The sequence below is a fragment of the Falco punctatus genome (assembly GCF_963210335.1).
Source record: "Falco punctatus genome assembly, chromosome: 10".
Classification (NCBI taxonomy): domain Eukaryota; kingdom Metazoa; phylum Chordata; class Aves; order Falconiformes; family Falconidae; genus Falco; species Falco punctatus.
Window position 1 is genome coordinate 26,620,209 of NC_137590.1, and position 18,602 is coordinate 26,638,810.

The 18,602-nt window shown below is 40.4% G+C and overlaps 1 protein-coding gene across 6 annotated transcripts in view; it reads left to right on the plus strand.

Annotated features, from left to right (window-relative positions):
• Positions 1 to 18,602, plus strand: part of KIAA1549L (KIAA1549 like) — a 143,331-nt gene that overhangs the window by 62,584 nt on the left and 62,145 nt on the right. For all 6 annotated transcript variants that reach the window (XR_013930966.1, XM_080405834.1, XM_080405833.1 and 3 more), the window contains 8 exons: positions 804 to 916; positions 1,901 to 2,120; positions 3,139 to 3,272; positions 5,679 to 5,841; positions 9,052 to 9,111; positions 10,705 to 10,856; positions 12,340 to 12,511; positions 15,976 to 16,139. Coding sequence is in view for 5 of the 6 variants with exons in the window: in XM_080405834.1 (XP_080261960.1) it covers positions 804 to 916; positions 1,901 to 2,120; positions 3,139 to 3,272; positions 5,679 to 5,841; positions 9,052 to 9,111; positions 10,705 to 10,856; positions 12,340 to 12,511; positions 15,976 to 16,139 (1,178 nt within the window). In the remaining variant the exon portion in view is untranslated. The remainder of the gene's footprint in view (positions 1 to 803; positions 917 to 1,900; positions 2,121 to 3,138; positions 3,273 to 5,678; positions 5,842 to 9,051; positions 9,112 to 10,704; positions 10,857 to 12,339; positions 12,512 to 15,975; positions 16,140 to 18,602) is intronic.

Genomic DNA, 18,602 nt, shown 5'->3' on the forward strand with positions numbered 1-18,602 from the left:
TTACTGCAGGAGCTCTGAATGGGAGGGGTCTGGAGAGGCTCCTTGCCCTGGCTTCCTGCGGCCACCTTACAGTTGCACAGCCCAGCACCAGAAGATGTGTCTATCTTGGAGATTGCAGCAAAGAACAGCTACAAAAAAAGAGTTTATGACCTTGTGTAGACCTGAATGATACTGGGGACATTGAACTAAGCAGCTTTTGGACCTAATGTATCTTTAGTAGCTGCTGAATATCTACATCAGTAGCATGATGAGTACAACGCCTGTTTCTAAAGATAGAAGTAGCTTATATACAGTATATGATAGAAAGTACTTAAGCGCAACTATAAAACCCTTTCTGCAAATTATAAGAGAAAAAGAAAAGGCTGGTGACAACGTTAATAAATACACTGTTACAGACACTTCCTAAAAGGAAAATAAATGTAGCAGTGGAGTAACACGTTTCTTTGTTTAGCTCTGGCCGTGAAGGTATGAAGTGCACGTCCTTTACGTAGTCGTGCCTGTGTGGCACCAGCTCAGTCCCCTGAGCGGCACTGGTCTGTCTGCAGGCAATTGAGTGGCCTTGTACCTTGCTTGGAAAGACAGCGTGGAAAAGCCTTGTTGTTGCTAAAGAAATTGCATTTGTTAGACTCTGAAACCAACAGGCTATTGCCATGGGATGAACAGGGAACTTGGCCTGCTGCTGAGCCGCTGCAGATTCTAGCTGCTTTATCTCCACCCAGCTAGCTCAACATAAAACAATTAAAACCAGCAAACAGTGGCATGGTAATGTCTCCAGCCAACACATGGCTTTTGTTGTTCCACAGTTCTGTTTCTGAACACAAGGAGGATGCTGATCAGCAATTCCTTCAAGGAGAGCGTGAGAAAAGGACTCAACCAAATGCTGAGACAAGCTTTCAACCAAAACGTCAGTTCTCAGGTAAGCGTGCTGGGCTCACCTGCGTGATCTCACTGACACAGCTCTCCCACCAAGAGAATCCCAGCGGGCTGCAGCTTCAGGGGTGGTTCTGGATGCAGGAAACCTCTTGGAGGGGAGCGCCAAGCTTTTCCTATAGAAAGCAGGCACAGGTGGCACCTACTCCGGGGGTCTAAAAATATAAGGACTGCTCCAAAGCTTTTACCACTTTATCTGATAAAATCGAAGAGAGAAATGCAAACTTATTTTTGGTATGTTCCCCGAAACGACTATGACAACAACAGTTTCTTCCCCCCCCTGCGGCTTGGGAATGACTCCGGTTCACAGTCAGCCAAGCGCTGCTGAGCTCAGCCTGGATCAACTGCAAGAGCAGGGCTGGTAAAGGGGGTGTCATTACTGTCAGTCCGCTCACTGGTTTGAAAACCCAGTACCTGACAAGTGCAATTCCACAGGGACAAAATTCCTGAGCAGGGAGAAAACACATTTTATTGAAAATAAACGAGGGTGAAGTGTTCATCACTTTGCAGCTGAATTGCATGAACCTCTGCATAGCTGCGTGTAAGAACAGACTGAGGTGGGTTGCTGGAGCACTCTGCTCTGCAATGCAGGTTCCCGGACACTTAGGCAGGAGTTTGTGCTGAGTCCAAGGCTGTTATGAGTTTACTCCTAAGTTAGTATATTCATAAGTAAAATGTCCCAGTATCTATACATGAATGAAGCCCCAGCCTAAATTAGGAGTGTGTGAGCTGTCGTAGCAAGACTGCAATGTTTCAGTTTGGAGCACGCGCTGCATGGATTGGGTCCAAAGCTCTGAGCAGTTCTGCTAATACCATGTCTGGTCTGACACTAACTGCTCCTGTAAGGTTTATAGGAAATTACAGCATAAAAAACCCTGCAAGAGGGACATGTTCAGGATGAGAAGTCCTATCAAATAGTGGTTGAACTGGAGGGGAAAAAAAAAAAAAATCATGTCCTTTTGTGTTTTAGGTCGAAGTCCTGGAGCAATCAAGTAACTTAACAGTTGGTTATTATGTTACACGGGGGAGACTGGTTTTTATGCCCACTGCTGTGATTGAAAGGCTTCTTGCGTATGGCATTAGCAACGCCACAGCAGACATAAAGCAGCACGTACCACATCTCCAGTCCGTGGTAGCCCTGGCCTTGCCATGGAAGCCCCTTCCTGCATACCACTTCCAGCTGAAAACAGGTGAGCGAGGTCCTGCCCGTGCCCAGGGTTGTGTGTTAACAGTTCAGTGCACAGGCACGATTCTCCTCCTCCCCCTTGCCATCCTGCCTCCCATGTTGATGCTCCCGGCACAGGCAGGACAGATGCTATGTTGTGCATCTCTGCCCTTTGTGATGCTCTGCTGTCACCTCTGCTGCCCTGTTGTGAAATGAAGTGGCGTTGCGTTAGGGATGTCACGGCAGTATGCTTGACTAAGAATTGGTGGTCTGTTGAATAGACTTTAATGGACAGGTTGTGCAGTAACACATGTGTCTCTTTTGAGAACAATCAGATGAGAAACATGACTATATGATATAAATATATATCTATCTACACACACAGATTTTTCTGTCTGAACCCATTGGATTTGACCAGGGTCCCAGCTGTCTGACCCAGGCTCGCTGTTTAACCCTTCTGTACTGTAGCAAGCGTCAGGGCAGAGCAGGTGCAGTGCAGCAGAACAGTGTAAGGTACAAAAGGGCAGAGTGTGCTGTAAAACAACATATCCGATTGTAAAAAGATTTCTTATGTGCGTGTTTACATGTTTATATACACATACTTAGTGCAATTACCTAGTTAAGTACATTTTTTCCTAGCTCAAACAGAATGAGAATCAATATTATGATTGATTATGTCTTGCAAGAACAAATGACCTGCAAGATTTAAGAGTATAACCTGTGTTTTGGAATGATTTCACTCACTGTCTGGCTCTGAGTAAGTATAGGTACATTGAACTGGTCTTACCATCTTATATATCACTGTTGAAACAATCTCCGTTTGTTTGTGAAGGTTACCAGCTCTAATAACGCAATGTAATTTTTACATTTTTGTCTTAATTAAGGCTAGTTTAGCGCAGTGCTTGAATGACATAAACCGATCCTATGTGACGTTATCGTCACCTGCTTAATTTGTGACTTGATTGTTTTGCTGTCAGGTATTACAGAGTTATGCCACCAAGAATATTTTGCCCACATACAAATAGATTTTTTTCCTTTTCCAGAGCTGCAGTTTGTGGGTCAAACAGACAATATACAGTCATGCAAATTTGTTCAGACCATGGAGCAGCGGTTACAGAGAGCATTTCAGGATGCTGAAAGAAAGGTCTTAAACACCAGCAACAACTTAACAGTTCAGGTACCATGTTGTGTGGTCTGGCACTGCCTGTTGCCAAACTCTCTGGGTTATTTTTTTGCTATGTGTGTGCTTGTATTTAAACATAAGGCCTTTGATAGCCACTATGGGAGTGAGTTTATGCTTTCATTTGAAAGATTGTTTTATGTATTGCAGGAAAACTTATAAATGCATGAATTACAGAAGATGGTTACTGTTATTTTCATGAATTTGAGTTTTACTGTTTGCAGCTAAATGATTTAAGTGAAGTTCAGATAAAAATAAATATGTAAAAATATGAATCTGGAAGAATATTTTATTATTGTGACACATTAGTTGTTTTCAGTGAGGCTATTCAGGTATAAAGGTAGTGACATACGTAGCTGTTTTATAAGATCTGAATTAATGGAATGTATTTATTTTCTTTTTTTTCCCTGTGCATTCCAGTTCCATACTCACAGACCCAAATTCACCGTTAAGGGCTTGGTTTTTGCAGACCTTTATGTGTAATAGTGGGCCAACACCCTTATGCTCTGTGCCATCCTTCAGGGATAAAGAAATTATCCTTTGGGTGATATGATATGTGTTCAACTTAAGATAAAAATCTGTATATGGACTCGTGCTCTTTGGAATAGTTTGTATGTAGGTTACTAGAAGGAAAAAATTGGTTTTCAGAGCTCTGCTTAGTTACTTTGGTACTGTTTCTTGTGAGCTTGTGTTCAAACTAGAGGAGCTCAGAAAGGGAGAGAAGTACATGGCAAGAGATGGCCAACTGCAGCAGGTAAAGCGATTATCAAGCTTTTCAATAGCTGGACCCATGACGCTGAGGGGAACTTCATGGTGGCTAATTCACTCATGGCAGAAGTGGCAGATCTCACAAAGCACCTAGGAGATTTTTGTAAAGAGCCCTAAAAGAAGGTAGTTTTTGTGGGTATTGCCAACCTAGGAAGTGATAGGAGACAAGACAGAAACTGGGAAGTAAGAGGCTCAAGGGTGCGATCTTCATGATAAATTTTTCTGAAATTATTCCAGTACTGTGCAAGAGACTAAGTGAGACAGCAGACACTATGACGGTTTTAGAGTAATTCCAAACTGAGGAACAGGTCTGGAGCAGATGGAGCTGATTCGGCAAAGGTGTTGCTGCACTGCAGCATTAGAGGGAAGGGCAGCGAGGTGGGTGAAAGGCATGAAACAGCTTCCATGCAAGAAGAAATGGAATCGACCATGGTTCTCCAACCATGAGTGGTGTAGTGAATCAGGAGTGATCATTTGGATTTTCCTATAACAGAACTACTCAGGTTTAAATAAAAAGGAGAATCCTTTCAGAGAGTGGGTAATAAAAACTTGAAGGTGTCTGGATGTAACTGGAGCAAAAGTATGGAAGTTACAAAAATCAATTGGCCAGACACATAGAATAAAAAGTCATGGACCCTTTTTAAACCCAAGCATAAAATTTATTACTTGGGCCGTAGCTGTGGGCTAACCTTACAATGCAGGGGAGAGTCTCCTCCTCTTGCCCTGTGCTCACTCTCCAGCCACCTGCTCCTGGCTATTTGTAAGTGGATGTCGGCTAGGCAGACCTTTGTCGGACCTTGAACTCTTCTTCTGATGCTTTTATTATACCATGTTACATGTTTTTATGTAGTGATCCAAATCATAAAAATGGGGTATTTAAATAACATTAATGAACGCTGAATGCTATTGGCCCTATCTACAGTATCAGCAGTGAAAAAAATAACCCTCTTGTCCCAGGACATGAGTCTTCTGTGAAAACATGGTTTTTTTCTGTTCCTGCCCTGCCTTTGCCCCTCTGCTTCCTGCATGAAACTAGTGTTTGAGCATCTGATCCAGTACTTACTAAACAGAATTGGTCTTTAAATGCGGTCATTGGATTTGGGCTCAGGGAGAGACTGGCATAGAGCTGAAATGGGGAGGAGAGCAGAAAACCATAAGATGCTAGGAACGGAAGAGACATGATAGCCCTTTATTTCATATGGAAATGGTGTAGGTTTAGATAACTGCGCTAGGAAGGCAGCAAAGAGAGCAAGACATACAGGCCTAATTCCTCTGCCTCAAACACTGAACGTTTTTTCTGATAAGCATCCTCTCCCTCATCTTGCATTTCTGGATAAAAACAGGGAGATGCATTTCCAGCCCGGACTGCACTTTTCCTGCCTGCTGCTGTCCTCCAGTAACTCTGCATGTGTGAAAGTAGGAATTAAAGTATCACACAAGTAGTTTTACACAATCCTGTTGAGCGAGCTGGATCTAACCCATTGTTCAAGTTAACATTTCCTGGTTTGTCTGCACTGATTTGGTTGGTTGTTTTTTTTTTTCTGTTTGTTTGTTTTTGTTTGGTTTTTGTTGTTTTTTTTTCTTTTTAACTGAGCTGAAACATAGCTACACATTATTTGTTTGCTTTTGTTTCAGATTTTGAACACCTCCAATGTCTCCCAAGCTGTCACTCTGTTTTACGTAGTGAACAATCAAAGCACAACTCTCAATGGCACTATTTCCAGCAACCTTCTTAATCAGCTGTCAGCTGAGCTGGTGGGTTTCTACCTAACCTACCCTCCCCTCACCATTGCAGAATGTAAGTATGTGCTTCCCAGCGCCTTAAGATTAGTCAGTGCCAGGCTTTTGCTTTGCAAGCACCATAAGCTTTGTCATCAAGCTCACAGGTTGTAGGTGGTTTTGCTGACTACTTTTTAAACTATTGTTCTGTTAATAAATAAAAAAAAAAAGAGGGGGATTAGTTATGGTGGGTGTTCTGGGTTCAGGGTTTGCTTTGGCTGCTAGAAACTGTGGCAGATGATTAAGAAAACCACATATATGCTGTCATCAATAATAAGAATAATAATAATAAAGCCTGTGCCAGGTTCCAAACAAAAAAATATATTACAGTTTTATATAAAACAAAACATGGAATGTCCCTGGTTCTCCATTTCAGAAAAACTTAGCACAGCATATGACGTTCATCTTCATCAGAGCCCCGTACTTCAGTGGGAGACTCGGCCCCTGGGGCTTGCTGCAGGGGCAGGGCTGGGTAGCACGCTTTGGGGCTGTGCTTAGGTAATGCGTGAGCTCTGTCTACGCTTCTCTGTTTAGAAAGCTGTTGGTGTATTTGATGAACTTCATCCTTAGTTTAAAATGTGGTCTAAGCACTTAAGTATCAATAATTTCCTTGCATTTCAATTGCTTTGAAGAGTCAGAGGTGCAGAGAGCTAGAGGAAGCTGTGTGTGTGGGCAGCCTGTGTGGCCAGTGTGCTCTCTGACTCTGCATGCCAATTTCTCTGAAACGAATAAAGGGACAGGATATTTGATTATGGGGGTTTCTGTTTAATCTGCTTGTTAAACTGTGTGTGAAATGAAGCTCGCTGTAGAGGTGGGGTATCCATTTGCTGGGGGAGATCATGCCTGCTGGAAGCGAGAGGAGTCAGGGACATGCTGGGTACATCAGTTCATAGTAAGGGACTCTGGTTAAGGGAGGGCAGGTTTCAGCTGATCTCACTGTGTGTGAATCTTCATGAGATGCTTGTTAACTTTGAAATACTGTGCTCAAATACCAGTAAAGGTGTGGTTAAGTCTCTGCTAGCTATTAAACTCACTGATAAGGCTAAACCAGTGATGGAGTAGTTTGTAATTTTTCGTTTTACAAGTATTGAAATAATTGGGCACTTAAGGGTAGAACCAAATATGTCTTTATGGTCAGAACACTGAGCTGAGTGGGTTCATAGCTTGAGGTAAAATTACTAAGGAGCTTGTTCATTTTCCAATTCTAAGAAAAAGCAGAACCAGGCTGCTGGAAAGCGAACGCTCAGAAAAACGGAAGTTACCTTTTTTTTGTCAGTCCATTTTATTTGCAAACAGCCCAACAGCAGAGTAATTATTTTGTGCAATTCTTCATCAGTTGCTTGTACAATGAGCTGTCTGGGGGGTAAGTGGTCATTCTCCAGCGTGAGGCAGTTGGGAGTCTCAGCTAACTGGTGATTGTGCAATTCCGTGAAAAGCGAGGGGTGTATATTGTTCTTGAGGCGCTACCTACCTAAATTGGATGTTTGCAAATGAGTAGAAGAAAATGCCTGATGATGGGTTCTTGCACTGCTGAGTGGGCTTCTGAATGGGACTTTGCATTGCAGGGTAAGAGACACGTTTCAGGGTAGTCTTGCATTTCCATCGAGTCTTTCCAGAGGTAAGGAAAGGTGGAGGGAAGCTGTTGCCAAAGGGTGTGCTTGGGGACCTAGAAAGGGGTGTACACCATTCATCATCAGACGGGCTCGCTCCTTCTTGTGGCTAGCAGGTGAGCCTGTCTGAAGAGTGCCCTGTGTGCAGGACTTGTCTTCATGGGGCATCCAGGAGCGCAAGGAGAAAGCCCGAGGAAGTTTTGATGATGACTCTGTTCAGCTCCAGTGTTTGGCCTCCCAAATAGGCCTGTTGCATAGGAGAAAGGATTATGGTGCTTCTCACAAAGACAATACAGGCATATGCTTGGTAGTCAGGAGCCATGAAAACCGTTTTGTCACACAGCACGAGTCTTGTGCGGTGTCGCAGTTCTCTGCTGATCCCTGCACATGATGAACTGACCGAATAAAGTCTTTAGCCAGTGCTCCTTTAACAGCTAATGGTTTATATTTCATTTTGGAGTTCTTGGATTTATTCTCAGTGCAGCAGGTATACTGCAAACTCATGAACGTAATGTGCCCGTTGTGTTTATGGCTTTAGACTGATAGCATGTCTTGTGAAAATACTTACTTTGAAGAGTGTTTGATGCTTATTCATGTGGCAGTGTAGTTGTTTCAGTTTATCAAACCAATATTGAGGCTTTTCTCAAAGCGTGTTATTTCCCAGTAGACTCCAGCGGCTTCTCCAGAGCCTTTGCAGTCTGCCGTGGAAATGCACAGCTTGGCATGTGCTGTGAAATCCCTCCTCAAAAGCAGTTCCTGTGCGTCATCAGATCCTTTACAGTGTTTACTATTTCAAGCCACTTTGGAGTTTAAAAATCAAAGTAATTTGATAGCCGTGTATCAACGTGCAAAGCACGGATATTTTCTGAATTAAGTTCCAAGGATGAATGCTTTCCACATTGCATAAATCCGTTGAAAAAAATGCTGAGCTGTATAATGAATTAGCAGCATATTGCACTTTACAGCCTAATGCACTTTTGGAGATGGAAGAGCTAAGAAAAGGCATGAAAACAGCAAACATCAGTTTCTCACAGATGTAAACACATATGGTAGCAATACCTTCAATGGTGCAGAGTGAGAGGGCGAGAGTACCGCACACTAAGGTGTGTTCACAGTTTCGTTAGTCTGGCTTGTAATTCATGTGGCACTGCACTCTGGTGGAATCTGATCCTGGTTTATTTTAATATCATTTTACGTTAAAATTGTGGTCTGAGTTAAGTAAGGGTTAAATCACAGAATCATCATAAAATTAATCTTGTTTTTCCCAGGGGATTATACACAGGGAGAAAGCAGCAGAAATGTATATAACATCGACACCTGCATATTACCTATCATTTTTTACTAATGGGCAATCCTAGGGTTTGCCCCAGACAATGTGCCAGCCAATATTCTGGCAACAGAAGATGTATGTCCTACTTTGTGCAGCAATGCTCATACTGTTTACACTTGATGTTCTTTTTCAGACAGAAGAGAGACTGTAACCCTGAAAATTATGCTTCTAGATCTCCTCCTGGGCATAGTTAAATTTTATTTATCACTGTCTGGTTAATCAGTTTTGCAACATATAATGTGTAGGATGTTGGAATATTGTGACATAATTTCAACTTTTATTTTTAAAGCTTTGGAGTATCCAAACCTTGATGTCTCAGAGTCAACTAGAGACTACTGGGTGATAACAGGTACTTTTTAATCTCCTTCCCTCCTCCGTGCACTTCAGACAATAATTTTTAGTGTTTGTTTATATAAACGCATTGGTGCAGTAATTTTGCACAATAATAAGCAAATGCCCACTGAACCTTCCTGCATTCAACTGGGCAAATGTATTTACAGTTACTCTTGGGCATAACTGATTTGTCATCTTGAACAGAGATGTCTCCTGCATCTAACACCCACCTCAGAATTTATGACAGTTAGGTTTAAGCACTTCCGAGAGCAGCATTATATTCTCAGAGTTGTAAAACACAAATAGGCATGGTTGGGTTTTTTGGTTGTTTTTTTTTTTTTTTAATTATTATTCCCTCTCTGGGACTTGGATTTAAATCTGAAATCAAAGGAGGTTTGTAGACATAACCCAGGAAGAAGGGTGATCTGTTACACCCAGGGAGTTTGCCAACTGTCTGAGTCCAGGAGTTTTTGCACCTTTCACCTGAATCATTAAGCACATATCTCTCTCTTCGTAGAGAAGAAGGTGCAAAGAATGCTATTAGACTTAAAAATATTTTTTTTTACCAAAGTCATTTCACTGGGCTCAAACTCTCATTCGCAATCATTTTGACTTTACAAGTGATAACTGGGCAAGAAAGAGACCCTTTCCACCCCAACACCTTTAAGTGAGGAGATGCCAAAGCCTTTCTGTGCGTTGTGTCTGTGCCTGGAATTGTTTAATGCTCAGGAGAGCAAGAGAAAAGGAGCCTGGCATGAAGCAGGTTGAATTCTACACTCTGCTTCCAAAAGCTGGTGTGATTTGGAACCTGTTATATCTGTTCATAATTTTGAGATAAAAAACCCAAGTTTATGTGGAGATTATGATCCTCTGAAGGGAGTGTTACACCTCTTCCCATTTGGATCTCGTGAACTTGATGCTCCATTTCGTGCCCTTGCACACTTACTGCAGTGGAGTAGTATGGATATTGCAATGGAAACAGTTTTCAAAAATATCATGGTCGTCCCAAAAGATGTTTTGAAATAACATTGAAAAATCATGCATATGTATGAATTAAATTAGCATGCTATATAACTTTTTTAACTTTATGTAAATTCAGCATCTCTTTAATTTTAAATTCATTTATACTTAGGAAATATTTATTCAGTTTTCAGTGCTTTCAAAGATATGATATTTTTTTAAAAAATGAGTTGTACAAAATCCTAAGTTCAGGTTTCAAAACTGCTGGATGAAAACCCGTGGTTTAGTTAACAGGAGTATCGGACGACAAGCATGACAGGCAGCTCTCAAATGGATTTTAATGTACTACTTTTTACACTGAAGATCATAGATTAGGTGCTTCCCAGAGCCATTCTGGTAAACTGAAGGCCCAAAAATTTTTTGGGGATTTTGTTCTCTGAAATGTCATAAACGTTGAGAACAGTCCAGGGGCTGGAACAGAAGCACGTTATATCCCCATCGGGAAATTACTTAGGGGGTGTAACAGTGTCCAGCTATTTTTTGTCTAAGCGAGTTATGACATCCCTGCCCCAAACTGTCCTGCAGACCATATGTTACTTTATTTGTCCGCATAAGATATACTGATGTGTGATTTTCTCCATTCCCACAGTTATTCAAGGGGTCGATATTGCATTACTGGGACTGAACAACCAGAGCTTTGCAAGATTAATGGAGCAGCGTCTGGCCCCGCTGTTTATGATGTCCCATCAGCAAGGAAGGCGATTCAAACGTGCCACTACTGTGGGCAGCTACACTGTGCAGGTGGTCAATGCAACATTGGTTGTACCTAGATGTGTGCTGAAAAACGGGTTTTGTTTGCATGTCTCCATGTGATTTTTGTATTAAGAAAAGAAAGCTGAACTGGGTTGAGATTTCCTCTCTTTCCATGAATTTCAAAGCAGTGAGTGCAAAACGCATGGCATTACTAATGGGTTTCTTTTGCTGCAGTCAGCCGTGTTTGCACGCCTCTCATCTTCTAGAAATTGTCATTAGTTAATCAGTGTTAATAAATATTTTCTCTTTGGTTGCTGTGAGGATTGGTATTTTAGCATAAAGTCTTGTATTCAACATCACGAAGAGTTCTGGGGGTTTGTTCATTTAAAAAAAATATGTCCTATGTCTCCCTGACCTCGGTAACTTGATAAATCTAGAACTTCTTTATTCTTTTTTTTTTTTTTTTGAGAAAAGAAAAAAAAGTATGAAGCAGTCTTTGTACAGGGTTAGTCATCAAATCATGTGGCCACAGATTACATTATGAAGAGCAGATTTCTTCTAGAGAAGAAGAAATTTCAGAGTAATTTATTAATCATCTCTCTTATTTAGCAACATTTCCCATTCAATATTTTGAAATAATCATATTTTGTTTTCTCACTAATTTATCCAATTGGTGCTAGTTGTGGGAGATTCAAAGAGGATCTGTCTTCAAAAATTGCATGACAAGATTGGTTTTTTAATTACATGATATTTTTCAAGAACTGCTTGTTGAAAGAGATAAAAAGAAATAACTGCTTTTCTCATTTGCCCACAATTCTGTGTGTTCTCCCACTGAAAGAATGTAAAAGGAGAAACACATTTTTATTTGCCAAAAGTCTGAACCTTTGTGAAACTTTCCATGGAAGCATGACATATTTTAGTCCACAACATAGTGAAGAGGAATCACAAAACTCCTTTTCCCTCATCATTAGAGGTGTTTCACAGTTCCTCTAATCTCAGCAAAGACAGAGGTACCGTGTAAAAATTCTGCTGGTGTTCTGCAGAATAAAATGGTGAAAGCATGGTTCTCTACTGTCAGGCTGGAATAAAAGGCAATGAGTACAGAAGTAAAATGTGAGTGGCTTTGTCAACTGCAATATGCAGTAAAGTATAATTTTCAATGTTAGTACAGATTTTAGGAATTCCTTCTTTACAGAGGACTGTAATGTCCAAACATTTGTCCTTTCCTCCTTTTTACTGTGTGCTTTTCTCTAACATAGGGTTTTACCTTGGGATTAGGTTTAAACTTTTTGAAGGCGGCAGTCAGTCCTCGCTAATCTTAATAGCCTGGGTTATCAAGGGAAGAAGCTCTAATCCTGTGAGAATATTTGCATGGAGTTTATGCTTATACTGGGTATTGAAGGAGTTCCCTTGCGTGCGTTGCCTTCAAGTAGCTTCGGGCAGATTTTGCAGTGGAATGATATGAACACAGTTTATTTCTTTCTCTTATTTTCTTTTTTTTTTTCCTTTTTCTTCTTTTTCCCACTGAAAGATGGTAAAAATCCAACGTATCCCAGGACCCAAGGAGCCAGCTGAACTGACATACTATACTTTATACAACGGGAAACCTTTGCTGGGCACTGCAGCTGCCAAAATTTTGAGTACTGTTGACTCCCAGCGGATGGCCTTGACACTGGGTTATGTTATTCAAGTTCAAGCTGATCGTAAGAGTTCCTTTAAAAATTCTGAGGGTTCAGTCTTTTATTTCTTCTTCTTTTTTTGTTTTTTTTTTTTTTTTTCTTTTGTTTCTAAAAACACCAGTGTAGGTGTGGGGAGCTTCCGTTGATCACACGGGAAATGTCAGGTGCATCTTCCTGAGCAGCTGCTGAGGTTGGGCTGCTCTTTTGCCTGTGGGGGACAGGCTAAGCCTTCATCGTGGTAAATCAAAGCTGTATGCCTATTTATTTAGCCAGTCACTGGTAGATCTAATGTACAACTAATTTTACACACATACAGTTCTATGAACTGAACAACTTTATGGAACTGTAAAGTCAGAGTTAATTCTGATGCTAATGAAAGCATGACGTCACAAGCTAATGGCTACCAGAGCTAAACTGCTAATAAATAACTTAGCCCAAAGGAAAATGTGGAGGGCTATCAAGATGTCCCTTATTTTTGACTGGTTCATAATAATGCAGATTATTTCTATCCCAAAAGGATTATTTTTTTTAAAATAATCATTTTAACTAAGAAATTTGTGAAGTGCACCATATGTTTGTTAAAGATGATGTTTAGACCCAAATCAGAAAAGTGGAGGTGAACAGAACTATTTGTGTGCATGGACAGTTTTCAGATTCAAGATATGATAGTATCATTCAGAATAATGTGGCCAAAAAAGTAATCTGTCCTTGAAAAGTAAAGCATTTTCAAATTTCTCTTTTAAGACTTGCATCAGTGCCTGAGTGATTGTGGCCACAGGTGTTTTCTTTAAAAAAAATAATAAAAAAAAAAATTAATATTCCTGCATAGTTGACCCACAGTCGTGAATAAACCTGTGGTACAGCGTGGAGGGTTATTTTGTGCAATAGCAGCTTAATGTATGAATCTATACCTTTAGCTAATTGAATTGCTCCTGTTGCTCTAGGTATTTATCCAAATGGAATTAAAATTGTATAATGGACTTCTTTACTGGATCTCCTTACTGGCTAAACAGGATATAAAATGGGACCCCCGGTGCCATTATTTCTGCCTGAAAGAGCAGTGCTATTGAAATAATTGCACGTAATTGTGATAGGAAAAGAAGGGACCACTGTATAACTAATTGACATATCATCCATAAACATATGATTGAGTTAAAATATTAAAGTATGATATAATTTCCAGAGAATGCACTATATACTGTACCCGATCCTTGATTTGATTATGGTCTGTTACTGACTTTAATTGGACTGAACCTGGGGACCTCCATTCCTGCTCCATAAGGTCTAACATTTACATTCTAAATGGCTTTGTTTTCCATGACAATACTTACTTAAAGTAATTTTTGCTAAAGCAGCTATAGATAATACATAGCACTTTCCTAGCTCTTTGTGCAGTTGTGTGATTTGTACGGGTATTTAGGTAACTGTGACATCTGCTGCTCATGTTCTAACTTTGTACTTCCATGGTCCCATAAGGCAGCCTTGTTCATCTGTAGATTTTCATACAAGTTAAATATGCACGGAGTACTGTAAGAAGAGAATATACAGAAATTGAAATTATGACCCTGGGTAACAGAGATTCTGAAGCTAAGTTTTTGAAATGTAGGAGGTAGTGCTATCTTTATACCTTATTATGGAAAAAATAAATTCTTTTCATTTTGGACATGGTATTTGTAGGCTGTCTTTGTATTCCCAAAGAAAATACTTTGTGTGCACTTCATTTTTACTCATTATTTCTGTTACAGCAGAGTGAAAAATTCTGTACCAAAATGCAGTAAGAAAAGACATCTACCCTCAGGAGCTCATAGTCTGGTTAGACAAGACAGACGAATAACAACAAAAAATATGGATGTTCCTGTTTTATAAATGAGGGACAGAGTTATAGCAGAATGAAAGGCTTGCTTCAAAATCTGCTGAAGTCTTACTGAGCTGAATGAACTGTGGATTGACTTAATCAAGGTCACATTGGAAGCTGGTAGCTGAATTAAAGCTGTAAGCCAGGATTCATAAATGCCTGTCCTATTAGCCATAAGGTCATAGTTGCCTCTGCATTCCCTAAAAAGTAGAAGTACCATTTTTCAACAACTGTTTGCTGCTCCCACAACAGCAGTCTGTAATTAAAATTACGGTTATCTGATAAAATTCAGATTCAGTTTCCTTCCCCACAGCCCTTTCATACCCCAACTATATGTCAAAGTCAATAATTTGGAATTGTGCAATTTATTGTCCATTGAAAAGTGAACCTTGAAAGGCTTCAACCTGGCTTTTCGGACAGTCTTTAAGCGTGTGGCTACTGTTACACTGTGTGCAAGATGCGTACCCAGCAGTGCTATTCCTACATCACCCAACAAACTACAATGGCTTTGCAGAAAGTTGTAGATCTACAAAAAACTAGGCTGGAGCTTCTGACAGGCTTTCAGCTGGCTTTTGTAACTGCTGCTAAACAAGACGGTATGCATTTGAAGTCTGATCCTGAAAGATGCTGAGTGCCTCTGACAGCTAATAAGCTCAATGACATTTGGAAGCGCTAGTTCCCTAGGAAATGGGAAAGGCTGCTTTACGCTGGTATTCTCACAATAGCCTGTCCATGCCAGAAACCAGTGGTATGGGAAAATAAATAGAGATAGCATGGTGAAGCCCACGGAATACTTTGCTGAAACAGAATTCAGCATCATAAGGAGATTATCTGGTGTTTTTTCCAGAAAGAAATGAGATGAGATGAGAGAACCAGGGATGTGTCACAGGAGGATCTCTTACGTGTGTACAAGTTGAAGGTTTATGCTAATAGACTTTATTCTGATAAAATGAAATCTAAAATGCTTTAGCATCATTGCGTTTCTGAAATGCACCCTTTTCCTGGTGCCATTACTAGTATATCTGCAAGTAGGTCTTTCCAATCACATTTCCCCTCCTTCAAAAATGATGGATTCATTTTGACCTTAGCTATGATAAAGTATTTCTAGAGCACAAGAGGAGCCTTTTCGTATTGCCCTGTTGGTATCGATAACAACTATTAGCGTGCTTATAACTTCACTGTTTTTATAAAAGCTCTGCCACTTTACTCTTGCTGAGCCCGTATGTCTTTGACACCAGGTATGCACTTCATGTGTACACTTTTGACACACGTGCTACCTTACTATAAGCTGGTTTAGTGTTTGAAAAATAATTAAGGATTTATTACTGGCATCCTTTTTTCTTTAGTCTGCAAATGAACCAGTGGAGTGATACCTAATATTGCATCTAACTGGGCCTGGGTGTTGATGGCTGCTTTTGCATGTAACTAAGAGAAGAGAGACCAGGGATTTTTTAATTGATCAGTGTTGCTGATTCATTTTTTTACTTAAGGAAGACAAGGCTATAGCTAGATTACTAACAAATCCTTTTATATTAATTATTATATAGAGGCAGTTGAAGGCTGTGTTGGAAACAATTTAAATCTTGCGTTTGCGCGGTGAGACTTAACCACCTTGGTTTGCAATTTTCTGTAGCTGTGGTGAAGAACCCCCCCAACAACCTGTGGATCATTGCAGCGGTGCTGGCTCCCATTGCTGTGGTTACAGTTATCATCATCATCATCACAGCGGTGCTATGCAGGAAGAACAAGAACGACTTCAAACCGGACACCATGATGAACCTGCCTCAGAGAGCTAAAGTGAGTGACTGATCGATCTCTAGATCCACCACGTCTGTTTGCTTTCTGAGGGTTTACCTGTTCCTCTGCGAGATGTAGTTGAGGGATTTGGAATTGAAATGGTTGTTACTCAGAAGCTGGATGTTTGCACTTGTCCTGCTTGATACCACCGGTCACAGCAATCACCCATCTGTTTTACTTGGGATGTGCCACCTTCTGCTGCAGCTTACCCCGGCCATGAAGGCAGCAGTGACGGGACAAGCGTTACGCAGGGATGTAAGGTGCTGAGCCCTTAGGGCTGAGTAGCCTTTGCTCAGGGCAGTTGCTTCCTTCAGAAAGTTGGGGAAATGGGATGTTATGCTTAAGCTGTGCCAGCAGCTCGTCTCCCGTAGGACCTCATCCTCAGACCCATGGCCTGAGCTGCTCCTACCTGCTCAAGTGGCAACGGCTGAAGCTCCGGGCTCTGGCAGCAGTTCAGACCTGGTCCTAACCAGAAGTTCACCCAGCTGCTAATCCAGGAAAGACGTTCTTTGAATTTTTTCAGAAAGCTTTTCCCACTGCTATTTTATTTTCAGATGTCTTGAACTTTCTAATTTATTTGTGGGTATTGTTGGTTGGGTTCAAATGATTATATTTTCCTTGAAGTTATGAACCCATATCAATTATAAGATGTTTTTTTCCCCAAATCAAATGCATTTCCAGTTTGACTTCCTAACAGAAAAATGTCACAGAATACTAATTTGCCTCTGCAGTGAAAAAAAGTTTGCCATCTCAATGCTACTAAATGGCTCTTAGAGCCACCTAAAGTGAGGGGTTTCTAGCCTACAGAGCCTGTGTGTAAGTCCACTGTTCCTTTGCCTTTTTAGCTGGCTTTGTTCTTCAGCACGGGATTGAAATGATAGATTTTTTCTTTGGTTTCTTAACGCTACAGACAGCAGGATTATTGTGATTTCAGCTCTGTTGCTTCTGCTGAAAAATGTAGATTGGAGGGAGAGCTGAAGGCAGGCATGATGCATATGACAGCTCTTTTCTCCTCATCTTAGGTTAGTTGCAGATGGGTGCAGCTGGTGCCAGCTGGACAAAGACATTTGTATCAAAAATTATGTGAAAAAGACATTTCCATTTTGGTTCCAGTATGCTCATCTATTTTTTTGATGTTATCAAACTAGTGTTAAGAATAGATCTGCAAAAGTGAAACGAGCAATATCACAAACACAAACAAAAATTAATACCACTGCAGCGATATCATATAACGTCCCATTGAAACCTCTAAAATGCAAATCCTACTTTATTAGGGGCTGTTGCAAATACTACGTACCACTTGCTTCTTCTTAAATGTGATCTTAGTCCCAGTTAAAGTACAAAATGAGGCTAAAATAGTATGTTGTTTTGAGCTGACCATAGTTATGGGATGCTTTACAGCTGAAGAAAGTTGCTATTTAAAAACATCCACTGCTGGTTCAAGCTACAGCACAGAAAAAACTTAAATGTATTTTAATATTTGAATCCATAGTTGTCATTCTAAAAAGAAAAAGCTGAATTTTGACTTTTCCTGAGAAATCAGATTTAATCAGGCTATAAGATACATAGTCAGCTTAAAACCTGTTCAGTCAGGTTACATTTGCATCATCAGTCAATGTCATCAGGCCGGAGTTGGATCTGCAGAACAAAATAATTGCTGCTGAGCTCCCAGCATCCACACTATACTAATTTCAGGAGTTTTCCATGCAGACTTGCTCACATTTGCAGTTGAAGTGTGGGAGGTCCGCTTCTAGAGTGCATTTCCCCTTTTTAGTATATTTTGAGACTCCATAAAATTTCATTTAATTCATTATATGAAAAGTGATGCATTTAAAAGTGAAAGCTAAACTGCTTTCCGTTTAGTTTCACAATGATGGCTCTATCAAAAAGGTTCAGCCAGGTCTGATTAAGAGTATATGCTGGTATATAGACTGTGGAAAATAAATTCTGCAGCGGGATTGGGAATGGACTGGTTTACTCGTTTTGTCATTCCTGATTTCAGCATCTTTATGTAAAATAAAGCAAAGAGCCGTGTTTTGGAAAGATAATGAAATAAGGTCATTTGGAAAAGAACAGTTTTAGTTTTGTTTTTAATTTCAGCATGAGGGATATCAGGGATAGTGGTAATTACTTGAACTGTAATTGCTACATTTTATGCAGTGTGGCAATACAAACAGCTGACGAACACATCTCTATATCACATTTTAAATGAATATATTTTATTTCATGGCTAACAAAGTGCCTGAGACTGCTTGATTGATGCTGACTCTGTTCTCTAAGTGGAGTCACAGCAAAGTGATTTTTAGTTTAAGAAGCAGCTTTAATATTTTGTTTCTGTGCGTCTGAGACTTGCTGTTGAATCACTGGAGCAATTTGTGATTACCTTTTGAACACCTGGCAAACTGTGTAGAAAGGAAAAGAGAAGAACATAGGATACCCCCAGCCTTGGATTTCAGCTGATGT